Source organism: Loxodonta africana, chromosome 16 (assembly GCF_030014295.1).
Source record: "Loxodonta africana isolate mLoxAfr1 chromosome 16, mLoxAfr1.hap2, whole genome shotgun sequence".
NCBI classification, from domain to species: Eukaryota; Metazoa; Chordata; class Mammalia; order Proboscidea; family Elephantidae; genus Loxodonta; species Loxodonta africana.
Genome location: NC_087357.1, coordinates 56,351,288 through 56,368,661, shown reverse-complemented (window position 1 = coordinate 56,368,661; position 17,374 = coordinate 56,351,288). Strand labels below are relative to the sequence as shown.

Genomic DNA, 17,374 nt, shown 5'->3' with positions numbered 1-17,374 from the left:
AACAGCAAACGTATTGCTTTAATCTATAATGACATTAAGTAACATGATAAAATTAAACAAAGCCAACTTTTATTGCATGGGATTTGAACAGCACCATTCATTTAGTCCATTAACCTTGACTAAATGACTATGATGCAGCCAGGTCTATGGAGGGACACAGATTGGTATTTTTAAAGAAAGTAGCCCAAATGTAACTACATATCAAATGTTAATCCACTGTTATCAACTTTTCAATTTAGGGACTAGATAAGGCTTGATTTAAGGGTATCCCAAAGGCCTGACCTGAAGGATTAAAAACCAACTGGAAAGGGCCCTTTGACCCTTCTCCCAGGAGGACTATTCCACCATGTGTAGGGTATCCATATAATTTAGGGTCTGAAACAGAACAGTTTTGAGAATAAAATGTGCTGTGAATAATAATTATGATATTATTATAATATAATACAATATATTATTCTACCATAAATAATAATAAAAATAATCAGGGGCTATCCCAGACAAACCAGGAAGTACGATAACCCTAAGAATATGGCAGTAAACCAGAGAAGGCAGATTTTTCTTTCTTTGGGTTTTTTTTTTTTTTTAATTCTATGGTCCACAGGCCACAGGCCACAGCCCCAGCTACTCTGTCCTTCAGAGTGTTTTGGATGTGTTTGGGAAACTTCTTAGATTTTGCTTTGGTCCAGTCGTGCTGACTTCCCCTGTATTGTGTGTTGTCTAGTTAGTGAATTCCCCTCTCCCTCCCTCCCTCCCTCCCTCCCCACCCTCATCATCATCAAAGAATGCTTTCTTCTGTCCTTAAACCTTTTCTTGAGTTCTTATAATAGCAGTCTCATAATTTGTTCTTTTGTGACTAATTTCACTCAATATAATGCCCTCCAGATTCATCCATGTTGTGAGATGTTTAAAAGATTCATCATTGTTCTTTATCACTGCACAGTATTCCATTGTATATATGTACCGTAATTTGTTTATCCATTCATCTGTTGATGAGAACCTAGGTTGTTTCCATCTTTTTGCTACTGTGAACAATGTTACAATGAACATGGGTGTGCAAATGTCTATTTGTGTGACGGCTCTTATTTCTCTAGGATATATTCCTAGGAGTGGGATTGCTGGATCGTAGGTTATTTCTATTTCTAGCTTTTCAAGGAAGCCCCAATCATTTTCCAAGGTGTTTGTACCATTTTACATTCCAAACAGGACTGCATAAGTGTTCCAATCTCTCCACAACCAGGAAAGGCAAGTTTTTAAATGATGAAGCTTGATGATGTTTTTGAACTCCTAGGTCTAAATGGCATTTGGAGTTTAAAATCAACTTTTAATTAATAATGTCTATGGCTGAGATGTAGGATGAACCTGAAGTCATTTGTTCAATAAATTTTGAGTGCCTACTGGTGAAAGAGATTGTGCTGAACTTTGTGGAAGAAATACAACAATGAATCAAAAATAATTTATAGCCTCAAAGCACTTACAGTCCTAGAAGGGCTGGGTAAGAGAAATAACTATAAAATAAATCAGGAGGAAGTGAGATAAGTGTGAAAAGAGAGCTGGAGATACAGCACTCCTAGAGCAGCATGGACACAGAGATCATTTTCCACGGAGGCAGTCAGGGAAGCCTTCTATCCAGGGTTTCTAACCGTTTCTTTTAGTTGGAACCCCTGCTGAGAATTTGCATTTCTAACGAGTTCCCTGGTGAGGATTTGCATTTCCACCCCCAGATATACTGAATCAGAATCTACATTTTAAACAAGATTCCCCAGGTGATTCTTCTGTACAGCTTCCTGGGAACTTGTTAGAAATACAAATTCTCAGCAGGGGTTTGAACCAGAACAAACTGGTTCAAAGCCCTGCTTCTGTCTTCCTCCCTGTCACCTGTCAATGCTTAGTGACTATTACCATTGGTTTCTTTATGATGATAAAAAAGAGTCAGCTATTCACTAATGGCATAAAATATTTCCATTTAAGTTGAAACTGTACTATCAAAACATTCTCATTCACCTAAAATAAAGACACATGACATTGGCTCAGTATAGGTATAAACCTGACGGAAATGAAGATAAGAACCACAAGACAACTAGAAACCATAAAGGGATCATAAAGGAGATTTGCTATTCTTAGATGGGAGAATTATTTATATTAACTGAAAATAAATTCACCAGAGAAAATGTAACAAACGTTTTTTTTTTTCCTTGAAACACTGACACGTTATAAAGACCATAAAAAAACATTCACCTAAAAACGTATTGAAATGTTCAAATGCAAAGAATTAAAATACAGACAAGAGAACTGAACTGTAGCTTACGATGGACTTACAGAAGTATGACAGTCTTCCATGAGTGGCGCAGTTAGGTGCTCAACTACTAGTTGAAAGGTTGGCAGTTCGAACCACCCAAAGGTGCCTCAGAAGAGAATACTGGCAATTTGCTTCCAAAAGATCACAGCCTTGAAAACTCTTATGGCAGAGTTCTACTCTGCACACATGGGCTTGCCAGGAGTCAGAATCGACATGATGGCAACTAACAACAACTACAATTTAGTTCTATCAATTAATTCTGTTGACATATCTATGACAGCTTTTTTTCCCAGGATTTTGTGAAAATTTTTTCTTTTTTTTTGGAGGTGGAAGGGATGAGTGATATATAAACCTCTTACTGTGAAGTAGGTAAGTCTATCCATTAATTCTGATACTGAAATGTTTATAGGAATCTCTAAAAGCACAAATACTTTCACATTGTGATCTATACGGGAATCAGGTTTCTGAATTTCATGGTCAATAGTCTCCCTTGAGTAAGTAGCCCGATACTTTGCAAATAGTTACAGAGAATGTCCTTATTGAGGAAGTTGTTTCGAATAATCATAAAAATCTGTGAACCAACACAACCATCAATAATATTCAACGTCTACTTTCAAAGAACTAAAACTTCACATTACTTATAACTATCTCTAAATGGCACCGAAAATTTATCATCTCTATTTTGTAGATGAAAATATATGCTACCTATTTATCTAAGACCATGGTGTGAGGCAGTAATACTTAGAAATAAGTCTCTCACATTGATCTATATTCTTTGAAAGTAACAGATGAATAATGTTATTTGCATAAGACTTACTGGCACAGACCCTTTTATGCCATTTGTAATATACTATTTTAAAGACTTTTTGTCACGGAAACTAAATCCTGCATTTCATTTTCAACTTTTATAGCAAAACCAATTCCTAACTACTGCATATATATTTAAGTTTCATATTGATTCCAGCTCAGAAAGAAAACCTAATTTCTGTTCTACTGCTGAATAGCCACCGAATTCTCTACACCTCTAGCCCAGCACTCTGCATCTGGACTGACTTTACTATTTTATTACCATTACCTGCATGTTGACATATGTCGGCCGCGGGGTAAGGCGGGCTCTTTCGGAGTTCTGCTGGGCGGCTGCCGCCCTCTCTGCAGCACGCTCACTCCCAGGAGCCTTCTTGTCAGTCAGTGGGCTTTCTGAAGCACTCAGTTCTGGGTCTGAGAGCAACCGGTCAGTGCTACTGTGAAATAAAATTTGGATTTTAACACTACACTATATATACAAACACAATGAATACCTACTATGTGAATCTGCCATTCTCAATTATTTACATGTATTATGTTATTTACACCTCACAAGAATCCTATGAAGTAGGTAGTATTATTATCTCCATTTTACAGATGAGGGAGGTGCCTTACCCAAGGTCACATATCTGGTAAGTGGCAGAGCTGAAATTTTAACCCAGGCATTCTAAATCTAGAACTAGAACTTGAAATGATTTCATGATATATGTTCACACATATCATATATAGCATATATGGTATACTGAGAGCCCTGGTGGCACAGTGGTTAAAGCGATTCACTGCTAACCAAAATGGCAGTGGTTCAAAACCACCAGTGGCTCCATGGGAGAAAGATGTGGTGGTCTGCTTCTGTAGCCTTGGAAACCCAATGGGGTTGCTATGAGTCAGAACTGACTCGATGGCAACGGGCTGGTTTTGGTTATACTGTATATGGTATGTATGGAACAGATGTACAGAGAAGAGTTCTAAGTTTTATACATCAAGGAGGGATCACTGACCTATGTGTAAGGGGTCTAAACAGACATCAAGTTAATCTGAAGGCATACAGATGATCCAATTTATGTGTGTGAAATGCATATGATATTGGTAACAAATAAAGGTAGTAGATAAATAATAAGCATTCTTCAAAGACTGTTCAGGATGCATTGGCAGACCATGAACATGCTTCTTACAGTGGGCAGCTGACTTATGACACGGGATACATGAAGGATACAGGCATTTCAAGTTCAAATCCAACTACACATTAGGCTCAAATAAAAATAGGGATAAGAAGCAGTATCAAAGAGCTGATTTGTTCATTTGCTCATTCTTTTATTCATTCAACTATTCAGTTGTGTTAGAGGAATTTTGAGCTATTCAGAAAGGGCTGCTGGAATACAAAAAGAGGAGCAATGAACTTTGCTTGAAAGAAGAGGAGGCTTCACAGAGGACATCTTCCCTGGGATTTAAAGGGCATCTGCAGGTCCACTGGTACAAGAGAACAGGAGAAGAGCAACTCAGAGGGAACAGCACATGCAAAGGAAAGAAAGCGTGCAATGCAGATCACTGCTAGTTTTTAAGCTAGAGCATGAAAGGATCAGACTCGTGTTTTCAAAAAATTAATGGCAGCAAAGTCAAGGACTGATCGGGCTGATAAGAGACTGCAGGCAAGTAAACCAATCCTGGAGTCACAGCTTAATCCAGATGACAGATGATGAGAGAGTTCAGAACACACACAGTGGTACAAGGAGTAAGTATATACTTCAAATACTTCAGTATATGAAAGAAAGCAAAATCGTTTCTCTAAAACTATACTAAATAATATTAATTTGGGGTATTAGTACCATATAAAGAAAAACACAGATAAAGCAGAATTAGGCAAAACAACATCAATAATAATTAACTGACCACGGAGTTTTTAAAAGCAAAAATGATTTTGATAAAAAGGGGAAGGAATAAGAATACATACGCTTATATTTGCTTAAAAAAAAACCCTGGAAGGCGACTCAAGAAATTCACAAAACAACAGAGAAAATCTGGTGGGTGAAGATGGATGGCAGCAAAACTTTTCAACATATAATCATTACATTGTTTTGATTTTTAAACATGTGAATCAAATGCCTATTTGAAAAAATAAATAAAAGGAAAAAAAGCACAGTCAAGCTATGCATGTAATTGTGCTACGGTAAGGGAGAATTATATTTAAAACAATTTATGTATTTATATTCCATGTGATTTACAATGAATAAAACCATGATACTGTCAAGAATTTATTGACAAAGTATGCACAACCTTGGAAAATGATATCTATCGCTTTACAAAGAAATTCAAAGCCAAATGAAGGAGAAATCACAGTGGGAAATTTCAAATAGCAAAAATCAGGTAGTAAAATTACTCAGCTCATTACTGAAGAGCAGAAAATGTTAAACTTCAAGGTGATCCCGATGGTTTAGAGAATACAGATAAAAAATCAATCAACAAAACTGGGGAGGGACTGTACAGAAGATATAGTAAGGGGCAAAAATTACCAGATAGTATTCCTTAGTAAAAATCTAAAAAACAAAAGATAATTATAAAGAGAAACGAGAAAACCGATGGAAGAGCTCAAACTTCATCTGGACCAGAGAGGTCCAAGCACTGAGGTTAAAACAAATTCACCTTGTTATATACTTTCTTTCAAAGGAACCAGGGCTGTTAAGGTGAAAATACATACTGTAAGTGTGAGTTTTTCGTGCCTTGCAATAGTTCTACTGTCTGCCTCTTGCTGCAGGAAACCTTGGAGGGACCCATCATTTGTTTCAAGTCACCGGCACTTGCAGAATGGGAAGGACTTCGAGGCATGCCTACTTCAACAAAAGCATCATTACAACCTAGAGGAGAGAAAGAAGTGACATTCCAAACGTCACCATACAGTTGACAATCACCTGCAATGGAAACAAATCAGAGCCCAACTCCGCGGAGACATTAGCCAGATACAGCATAACAACAGCTTTCAACTGCAAAGAGGACTCGTTGACAAATTCAGGCTGTCACAAAAAGTCAAGGTGAAATTTAAAGAGAAGACACCCATATGTTTTAAAGATTATTTGGGTAAGGAGGTTATTTAAAAAAAAAAAAAAAAACTCTCTTGGGATATGGAATATGTATATACACAGTTGTCCCTTAGCACCCATGGGGGACTGGTTCCAGGGACCCCCACGGATACCAAAATCCACGGATGCTCAAGTCCCTTATATAAAACAGCGTTGTAATTGGATATAAGCTATGCACATCCCCCCCATACTTTAAATGATCTCTACATTACGTATACCAAATACAATGTAAATGTTATGTCAATCGTTGTTTTACCACAATTGAAGGCTTGCTCTAGAAGGTAGCCTTTGTCTTCTGTAAGTTTCCTGAGTTCTTCTGGGAACGCTGATGCTGCCTGGGCATCAGCCAATACCGATTCACCCATGATTTTTAAGTTCTTGAGGCTGTAGTGCTTTACAGAGTGGGCCAGCCATCCCTTACTGGCCTCAAACTCCTTCCTCTGGCTCTCCTCAACCCCCTCACACTTAGACTTTGAGGGATTGTTCTGACCACTTATAACCACTCAACTGCTTTTTAGGAGCCATTTTTTCACAGAAACAAAGGGTGCACGCAAAACAAGTAGTAAACGAACAAGGCACTAGGTGAGCAGTACTCAAACAGCAAGTGCTAGGGAGACAGGATCTGTGAAACGGCAGGAGGCTACAGCAGGGATTGCCTATACACCACTTCATTCTCGGATTCCACATGGCAAATTCAAGTTTCACTTTTCAGACCTTTCCCCTCACACCACTCCACACTCCCTCCCCCATTATTTTCCATCAGCGGTTGGTTGAATCTGTGGATGTGAAACCAGCAGATAATGGAGGCGCGACTGTGTATAGTCATGCACTGCACAACATCCATTCAAGCAAACATCCTACCCCTTATACATCTGTGGTCCCATAACGTTTTTTTTTTTTTTTTAAAGGGTGGGCAGCTCTCCTTTTGTATATTATTTTCCCCTAATGGTTTTAATGGAGCCCTGGTGAGTAGTGGTTAAAGAATTCGATTGCTAACCAAGAGGATGGCAGTTTGGATCTACCAGCCACTCCCTGGAAACACTATGGGGCAGTTCTACTCTGTCCTATAGAGTTGCTATGAGTCAGAATTGACAGGACAGCAGTGAGTTTGTTTTGTTTAATGGTTTTAAAGACTCCAACCCCCTAGAATGAATGAGCAGCAGGGCTCCAGGGTGGACCCCAATCCTAACTGCCTCCCCGTCCCCCGCCTGTTCCTCTGCCATCTCCTCCTGGCTTCATTCACCCACCTACCAGCAGCCATGCAGCAGTTTACTTTAGCACAGGGCTCCCAACTCTGAGCAGTTACAGCAGTGGCTGCACTTGATCAGTACGTGGCCGCACCAAAAGGGTGGCATCAGCCAGAGCCACCACCACGAGCCATGCTCCTGGAACCCGCACACCTGCTCCCCGTCCCGTCCCTGTGGCCACCTCTCCATGCCCTGTACGGACGTGTGTAAAGTCCCGATCCAGCTGCTGGCACAGCCCTGCCCAGCCTGCAGCCACATACCCAGCAAGGTCAGCCTCCTGTATCCAGGCTTTGTCTGGTAGACTCCCACAAGGTTTTAATATCACAGGCTTTACAGGGGTTGACTTATAAGTACGGATTGTACAAGGGCTGCCTGTACACAATATGGTGTTCCCACAACATCCAACTGCATAAACATCCTATTTCATAGAACGTATCATGGATGTTAAGTAATCCATGACTGTGAGAGAGAGAGAGAGAGTGTGTGTGTGTGTGTATATATACACACACACATACATTCATACACACACACACATACATATTGCATTGGGCAAATCTGTTGCAAAAGATCTCTTTAAAGTGTTAAAAAGCAAAGATGTCACTTTGAGGACTAAGGTACGCTGATCCAAGCCACGGTATTTTCAGTCACCTCATATGCATGCAAAAGCTACATAATGAATAAGGAAGACTGAAGAAGAACTGACACATTTGAATCATGGTGTTCATGAAGTACGCTGAATATACAATATGCTGCCAGAAGAACAAACAAACTCTCTTGGAAGAAGTACAGCCAGAATGCTCCTTAGAAGAGCATGTACTTTAGACATGTTATCAGGAGGGACCAATCCCTGGAGAAGGACATCATGCTTGGTAAAGTACGTCAGCGAGAAAGATCCTCAACAAGATGGCTGACACAGTGGCTGCAACAATGGGCTTAAAAACAGCAATGATTGTGAGGATGGCACAGAACTGGGCAGCATTTTGTTCTGTTGTACATAGGGTTGCTATGAGTTGGAAGCAATACAATGGCACCCAACAATAGCAACATATGTATGCATATATACAAAAAAATATATATATATGCCCACATATATATACACATATGTATACACACACCAGAAAAAAACAAAAACAAAAACACACAAATCTGTTGCCATCAAGTTCATTCCATAGGGACAGTGTAGAACTGCCCCACAGAGTTTCCAATGAGCTGCTGGTGGATTTAAACTGCTAACCTTTTGGTTAGCTGCCAAAAGCATAACCACTGTACCACCAGGGCTCCATATGTGTACATACATACCCTAAACCCTGCTGCCGTCAAATCGATTCCAACTCATAGCGACCCTGTAAGCAGAGTAGAACTGCCTCATAGAGTTTCCAAGGAGCACCTGGTGGATTCGAACTGCTGACCTTTTGGTTAGCAGCCTTAGCACTTAACCACTTGGCCACCAGGGTTTCCTACGTACACACACACACACACACACACACACATTTATACACGTACTACACATGCACATATATATGGATTCAGATAAATCTGTGTGTGTGTGTGTGTATATAACTGACACTTTCAATGAGAAAGTGATTCCTTTCTATGAAAAGCACTTTTCAGTCAATCTTTCACCATGTTCTTTGGAATTTCATTCAAGATACTGTTTCTTCACATTCTTGAGGTAGGATGAGTCACAATTGGTTGGCAAAACTAACTTGAAATCGTCTACTGCACAGGCTCTTTACAACCCCCTTTATCCAAGTAATAAACCAGGCTTAAGTTCAGAAGGAAAGATATAATCCCCAACCTTCCGCCGGGCTTGATTTGGGAGATGCTTGCTCAGACCCAGTCGTTTGTCTGGATGGATCACTGTGATTCGCACTCAGCACTTTCTCTCCAAGTGGTGAAGTGGATATTGCACCATATTTTATATTTGGAGACTGAAATAACAGAAAATAAAATACAGATATGGTCACAATTTAAAATTCATTTCAGGCGAAGGTTTAAAAATGTTACCAGTGGCTTATCTCTTATAAACAGCATAGATCACACTACCCTAGCTGAAGGGTATTACCTGTGCATGTCCATTTAAAGAAGCAGAGATTTTTTTGCCTTCTGTCTGTATACTACTGATATGGACATCAACAGGAGTCAAACCAGGAGGGGGAGACGGAGCCGTGTGACCATAGGTGGGCACTCCAGACAACAAAATATTGGTTAACGTGGCTTGTGCAGTAGATGGAATCATGAGGTGTGGGATAGCAGAAAAACCTGTAACATTTCATGAAGACAGGTATCAGGGCAGGGAAAAACTCAGAATCAACAACTGTTCTTTTCAATAACAAGGAGTTGAAACTTTTTGTTGCTGCAAATTCACATGAGAACATAATTTTGATGCCTCTCTGTAAATAAGTTTAACAATACTATTTAAAACACACACACAACCAAAGGATGTTAAAATGGAAAAACACTTTAGAGAATACATAATCCAAGCTCCTCCTTGTACACAGATGAAAAAACTAGCTAGACTCACCAAGCTAGTCAAACTAGATTTCCTAATTACCAGGTCAATGACCTTCATATGCCTTTGCCATTGCTCCCTGCACAAGCACCCTCTTTTGAAGGCTATATTTTACATTTATTAAAAAAAAAAAAAAAACAGCTTTGTTATGCTTTAACTCATTTACACCTTAAGGATTTTCTGTTTGGCTGGAGTATGCTTTGAACTAAAGTTTTTCCCTAAGAAAGCTGAATGACTGATTAACTTCATTTAAAAACCTGTAATACCTAAGAATACATGCCTTTGATTATATTTAAGTGATACTGACCTGTGGCACTTGAAGTACTAGCCAGTGGGGGTGCCCATAATGTGGGGCTGGGGGTGCCAGAACTTGGACTTTGCAAAGGACTGACTGAGCTATTAAGAGCATTCAAGAGTGAGTTCGGGGTAGTTGAAGTGTTTAGAGATAAGGTGGTGGGCCCCAAAAGACCTAGAATAAATGAAGGTAAAGTTAATATGCACATTTATTCAAGATTTTAAAATAAAGATGACACCAATATTGCCATCTGGAATGCATACTGATATAATCTAATAATTTCTCAATATAAAACATGGATCCTTCTTTACTGTTACGTATCTAGGCAGGGCTACTTGAAATCTTAATCATACTGTATTTTTTAAAAGCAAGAGTAGCTGTCAGAAAAAATTTTTTAGACTGCCAAGAGTGTTTTTTCTGCCACAAAATCAATTCCAGTACCTGAACAGGCAGACTGATTTGCTACGGTTATTGCATGAAGTTTTTATAAAGACAACTGAAAAATGTGCAGAAAAGCGAACCTAGCATAATCGTAACATAGCCACTACCTTCAGCCTATAAGATTGAAATCCATAAAAGAGTAATAAATATCATCAGGACTATGACAGTGGCTCACCCTATTTTCTTAAAGAACTAAACCATTGAGGTGGTGTTGTTCGTTAATTTTTCTATTCTTCGCCTTAGATATAAATACAGTTCTATTTGCTTCTCTCAGTGGCTGCAGGCTAGGTTTCCTTTGTGTCTGGGCGATGCTGGCCTAACCGCTGAGGGATAGGTGCTCTGATTGCTTTAACCTCTCCTTCTCCCTACCCCTCCCACAGGTTTGCAATTACTTTTTGAAAAGCAAACTGGATAATCTTTATCTCTAGGGACCAATGGCAATATTGCAAATGCAAGAGAGAACAAACACATAAATTACAGTCAGCATGCTCACTTCACTCTCAGTGGCATTCTTAATTTAGAAGAACAAACACAGCCACTGAAAATGAAACAGTCAGACCTTGATTATTTATGCCAACAAAGAAAGAATCTGGGTAACAGAGATCCACAGAGTCTAACAACAAACCCAAAATGGATCGATCCACATTTTGTTGCTTTTCGCCTATCTTAGGGCTTGAAGAGGAAAACAAATAGCCTTTAAAACGTAGATCCCAATGGTAGAAAGAAAGGGGACCGGATAATCATCCCCCCAGTGACTGAGAATTGCTGTAATAATAAATTTTATACCTAGTCCAGTGAGTCCGAGGCCTGCTGAAGCTAAGATATCCAGGCTGGGACATGCCAGGCCGGCGGGGCACGATGCTGGGGATGGACTGGTTGCTATGGTAACCCCACTGCTTTCAAGTCCGAGGAGACATTTCCTTGCTTCATACATATTTAAGGCATTTCTCTCAACACTTTTCACAATCACAGACTATGAAAACACATAACGGGGGAAAAAAAGTGACATGCAAGTAGTCTACAAGGAACTGGATCGGGGGAGAGGTAGGGAATATGCTAATAAGAATCCCACTCAGGGGACAGATTACTGCTGTTTTAAAATCAACTTCTAGCCACTTATTCCTTTTGGGAAAATCGTGAAATGTTAGTCATTTTTTGAGTGTGTCCTGTGTTCTAGACAGTGTGGAAGCTGCACGTATGTTCTCATTCTCACCAAAACCTTATGTGGTGGGAATTACTATTCGTCAGAGTGACAGAGAGGTTAATGGACTTACCCAAGGTCAGGGCACAGCCCTTGAGGGGCAGCAAGGGGAATGGAACCCAGGTCCCTCTCTACGGCCCATTCTCTTTCAACATTAAAACTTTAACCCACTTTATCTCATCTTTACAAAACGAATCAAATGTGTCACCATATAGAGAATGTATAATAACAGTCACTTGCTGCTGACATTTATGGTCTACTGGTTAACTAATAGAGCTTGCGGTATCACTATTTCTCCCTGATGACATATCCATGGCCAAACTTATGGTAAAACAAATTTCTAAACAATAAATCCTTTTATTCTCCTCAATGGACTCATCAAGAAAAATGGAAATGTGAACCCCAGGGGAGAAATCCTCCAATGGACAATAAAGAAAATTCGTGGCTGAAGAAGCAGTTAAAACAGTAGATAAAACCGGGGCCACCAAGGCGTAATTAAATGGTCCAGGGATGCCACAGGGACTTCAGCATTCTCACCTACCATCTATTTTTTCCTGACTTCTGCTGTTTTCTTACTGAACTCCAGGAATTCTTTTTGTGTCTGTCCATCTTTATAATCACAAGTTCTAGAATGTCCCTTCTGTCTTAATCTTTTAGTCCTGGTAGCTATAGTACTCTAGTCAAGTCATGCGTGAAGTCAAGTATGAAGCTTTATAATACATAAAATTAATGTCCTGGTCTCTAACTTTAACTTATTATACCAAATTCACTTAGAATCAATGTTCTCCCTTCCTTTAAAGTTTTCTTTTGAAAAGAGCATGACTGTTTTTAAGTTGGATAATGAATACATTATTTGTAACAAAATTATATATAATATATAAATATACCATTATGCATATATATTTACAATTTAGAAATTAAAAAAAAAAAAAAGGAAGGTACAACTATTTGGTATTTTACCTACTATGATAGCATAGGGACCTCAGTTTGGGTTCAGATACTAGTTTTTTTTTTTCTTCCAAGATTTACAGAAACTTAATACAATTATATTTTATAAAAACTTACATTTTGAAGTTATTTAAAACACAGAAAACAAAGATCAATATAACATCCATGTACCTAACACCTAAAATTAAATACATGTTAGTTTTTGTTTCTGATAAATTAATCAGACATTCCCCCTTGTTTACTTTCCTAGTCCCATTTTCCTTCCTCCTGTCCCAAAAGCTACTCATCATGAATTCAGTATACATTCTTCCAGATAATGCTTAGCACTTAAAAAAAAAAACATATAAATAAATGTTACTATTTACTACGTGTTATAATGAATCTTGCTTTTTTCACTCAACAACATTCCTGTCCTTTTGGCTCCTGCTGCAAGAATTGTTTCAAGGTGTATAGCTAAACCCAGAATTGATGGTGGCAGGGTATCAACGTTTTCAGTGTGACCAGATGGTCCCAATTTGCTCTTCAACATGGTTGCACCAATTTACACATCAACATTAATGTTGGAGCATCCCTCTTTCCTCACATTCTCCTTGGCACTTAACATCATCAGATTTACCCACTAATTTTTTATTCTACACATAGTCATTGAAGCTTTGCAACATCACAGAGGAAGGGCTCCGAAAGAAGGCTGAACTTGGACAACTCAGTACTTACAGTGGCACAGTGGTAGGCACATAGTAAGTACATTAAACGCTCTTAGAGCTGCACTGGATACGTACATACACACACAGAATGCAATGCTTATTAGCCTTATCAACTCTTTGGTAACTTGGTAAAGCTTCAAGTGACCAGATTGCAAGTTAATAAAAACGTTTTCTCTTTCTTTCTCATATATTTACAGGAAAAAAAAATTGTTACTAAAAATGGACTCCAAAAACCAACACATATATGTATACTATATAGAATTATCAGTTATGTATATGCAAATACACTCATGTGCATGCAAAATAGGACCATATAGCTTATGGTTCTGTGGGTCCAAACTCTGAACCAACCTTGCTGGGCTGCTTTGGCTTTGGTTTAATACTGATGAAGACATCGAGCTGCTCCATCAGTTGAGCAATGAATTGTGGATCTACTTCAATTTCTTCCTTCATATCAAACATCAACACAAGAGGAAGACAGCCCTAGAAAATGTCATAATAGAATGTGTAGGAGGTAAACTGTTAATCATTTAAACACCAGATAATTTAATATGCCTACAAATAATGCAATATTTTACATAATCAAAGAGTAAACTGAAGTATTAAAGCTAAATCACGTACTTCCACGTTGCTTGGATAGCTGGTGTGGGGATAATGTCGAGGAATGGAAACCATTTCGTGTGATGAAATTACACGTGTCTTAAGTTTCAGTTTTTGGCCCTGAATTTTTTATCCACTTTCCACTTTGAAAAATTCCTCCATTTCTCTGACTTCAGTTTTGTAGCGATGCTAGACACTAGATCCATAACCAATCAGGGGCACTAATATCGTGCCCTTGCTCAACAACTTGCAGTGGTAGTCTTTTATTGCCTCTTGAATGAAGTTTACACGTGTATCAGCATCTAAAGATCTCCACACTCTGGCTCTGTCTTGGTTGTTCTACCCCAGGTCTATATGTCTGTCCCTTCCTCCAGGCTAGGCCAGGCTCTCAACTAACTTTCCAACAGATTTTGTATGTTGGTATCTTAATGCATCAAAGGCTTCTTCATCAATCCAAGTCACACTTATCTTCTGGTGCATCTCAAACCTTGACTCCTTCCTGAAGCAAACTGCTAGTATTGCCTTTTCATTAAACCATCTTACTTTTTAACACTGCAGAGTTTATCAGTAATTTTTTTCTCTGTTGTTTTCTTACTGACTTCTACTATACTGAGTATAGGAATCATATCACACACTTTTTCTGATTCACAGAATACTCAGTGCTAGCCCAGTGATTACTTGATTCTGTACACAAATACCAGAAGTTACTGTCAAACAAACTAGGATTAAAATGAAATCATTATGCTCCATTTCTCTTGAAGAGTGATTTTTTAAAAAAGGAACAGTGCTATTTTTTTTTTAAAGTGATCCTTAAAATATAAATTAAAGCCTTTTAATGTATTCCCCTCTCCCTTACTTTTCTCAGTATTATGCAATAATGTGTCTCACTGCACACTTATATTTTTGGTGCATAAAACATAAAAAGTAATCATAAATAATCCTTGGATATGCATATGCTACCTGACAGTAATATATTAAAAACAGACTGATAAAGTAAGCTCAGCTGAAAAAATCATTCTGAACCAAATTTCTTTAAGTTTTGATTATAATCCTTAATGATTACAATAAGTTGTCATCTGCCAGAAGGATGCAGTCAACATTATAAACATGGACTTCCTGAAAGTTTCTAAAAAACAATTTCTGCAAGTTAGTAACAGCAAAGGTCATACTTGAAGCTTACTGATTCGAATGTCACTAAAGATCAAGAACTGAACAGGAAAGCACAATAGTGTTTTCAGTAAGTAAGCTGAGCATTATGTTCCTCCATTTTGTTATTACAGGTAGTCCCCAACTTACAATTTATTCAAGTTACAATGAGCCACACTTAGGGACGTTCCTTTTTTTTCTGTACATCTTACCCTTTGTGGTATGTACTATATACAAGGTTTCACCGTGTAATTTGCTGATTTTATCATTCTCAGATGTTCACTTGCAGGTGTTCAATTTTATGATTTACTGTTCAAAATACCTCCATACAGATTTAGTTTCCTAAATGAAATAAGGGACTTCAGTTGCTTGAAAACATGGACTCAAATGCCGATTGCTTTGCAAAAGTTGACAGACAGATTCAGAAAACAGTGAGTTGTTACTGTGGAATATATGAAGAAAAGTGGAAAAGGACCAAACAGGCAACTCTCACTCATTTTCTGACTAGAAGCGCCATCCCCATTTCCAGGGATAAACCAGATGATCCAGAACCTTCCACAAGTGGAGTTATTACCATGGCTGACAAAGTGCCAATGTCATCCAACTCTTCTTCATCATTGGAGTACATTTTTATGATGTTTGTATTTTTTATGTATGTGTATTAAAATATATCTAAGTTTACATGTAATGTTTCCAACCCCCAGAGACATACAGAGATTGGGTTTATAAAGATGCTAATAATAAAACAAAAACTAAAAAAATGAGGTATTCGACTTATGTCAGAACTGACTTATGATGGAGTCATTGGAACAGAACCCTGTAGTTAAGTTGGAGACTACTTGTATATATCAACCTACACAATGGGCTTTAAAATGAGTGTAAAATCCAAAACCCAAACTTGCTGCCATCAAGTCGATTCTGACTCATAGTGACCCTACAGGACAGAACAGAACTGCCCCATATGGTTTCCAAGGAGTGGCTGGTGGATTTGAACCGCCAGCCTCTAGGTTAGCAGCTGAGCTCTTAACCACTGCACCACCAGGGCTCAAAAAATAATGAGTATAGGAAAGATGAAAGTATTGCAAATTCTAAATTAGAAGCTCTACTGAATTAGCATCTATAACTCTGCTGTTTTTTTCTTCAATTAGTGACATTCAGATTCATGTCTTAAATAGTATTTTTTTGAATTGTGTCAGAGATTTAGGAAATGTACAAATGCTTCAGGCTACCAAAATTTATGTCTTTGAGGCTGAAATTTAAAAGATATTTTTAAACTAAAGACTTTCTTTGTCAAATATAAGTGCAAACTAATGCTATATTACATGACAAATAAAAATAATCACCTTCTACCCATGCCACAAAATACAGTCAATTATTGTGACCTATTCTGCGTTTGGAAATGCTGGTGGCATAGTGGTTAAATGGTACGGCTGCTAACCAAGAGGTCAGCAGTTTGAATCCGCCAGGTGCTCCTTGGAAACTCTACGGGGCAGTTCTACTCTGTTCTACAGGGTCACTATAAGTCGGAATCGACTCAGCGGCAGTGGGGTTTTTTTTTTTTTTTTATTCTGTGTTTAGGCTAAGTTTAAAAAAAAAAAATACTGCAAAGACATTACTCACCTAGTCAATGAAATGAAGCCTGTTGAAGTACTATGAATCTTACTTTTCCAGTTTATTTCCTTTTACCAAGAAACTTCCTTACTTGACCAGGTTTCTGAAGTATTTTCATAAATATCACACTGGTACCGTGTATACAGCAACACACACTGTACCCAAAGAGATTACAAAAATTATAACGTTCATTTCAGTAAACTTACCATGAGATATTGCCTTGCAAGACAGACAGACTCAATGGTGCCCTGGAGGTAGACAGTAGATTTCTTCTGTGGATTACTGGGATCGGGAAAGTGGATCTGAGCACCCGTTCTCTGCATGATATGTTTGATGTTGCTCCCATTTCGACCCATCATAAAGAGATGATGTTGAGCTGCGATATCTAGTTGCGTGCTCACCGGAATAGCTGATGCCAGGCTCCCAGCTAGATGTTCTAATAGCATGGCAGTTCCTTCCTAGGAGAACAGGGTAGGAGGGAAATGATCCTATAAATTA

At 38.5% G+C, this 17,374-nt stretch overlaps 1 protein-coding gene across 3 annotated transcripts in view; it reads right to left on the bottom strand.

Annotated features, from left to right (window-relative positions):
• BICC1 (BicC family RNA binding protein 1) overlaps positions 1–17,374 on the bottom strand; it is a 348,944-nt gene that overhangs the window by 26,807 nt on the left and 304,763 nt on the right. For 2 of the 3 annotated variants that reach the window (XM_064269617.1, XM_064269615.1), the window contains exons 8-15: positions 17,083–17,334; positions 13,871–14,002; positions 11,453–11,639; positions 10,238–10,399; positions 9,484–9,680; positions 9,217–9,349; positions 5,793–5,949; positions 3,372–3,537 (exon numbers count right to left, since the gene is read on the bottom strand). In XM_064269617.1, coding sequence (XP_064125687.1) covers positions 3,372–3,537; positions 5,793–5,949; positions 9,217–9,349; positions 9,484–9,680; positions 10,238–10,399; positions 11,453–11,639; positions 13,871–14,002; positions 17,083–17,334 — 1,386 coding nt within the window. The remainder of the gene's footprint in view (positions 1–3,371; positions 3,538–5,792; positions 5,950–9,216; positions 9,350–9,483; positions 9,681–10,237; positions 10,400–11,452; positions 11,640–13,870; positions 14,003–17,082; positions 17,335–17,374) is intronic. The other variant, XM_064269616.1, reaches the window with a different exon arrangement.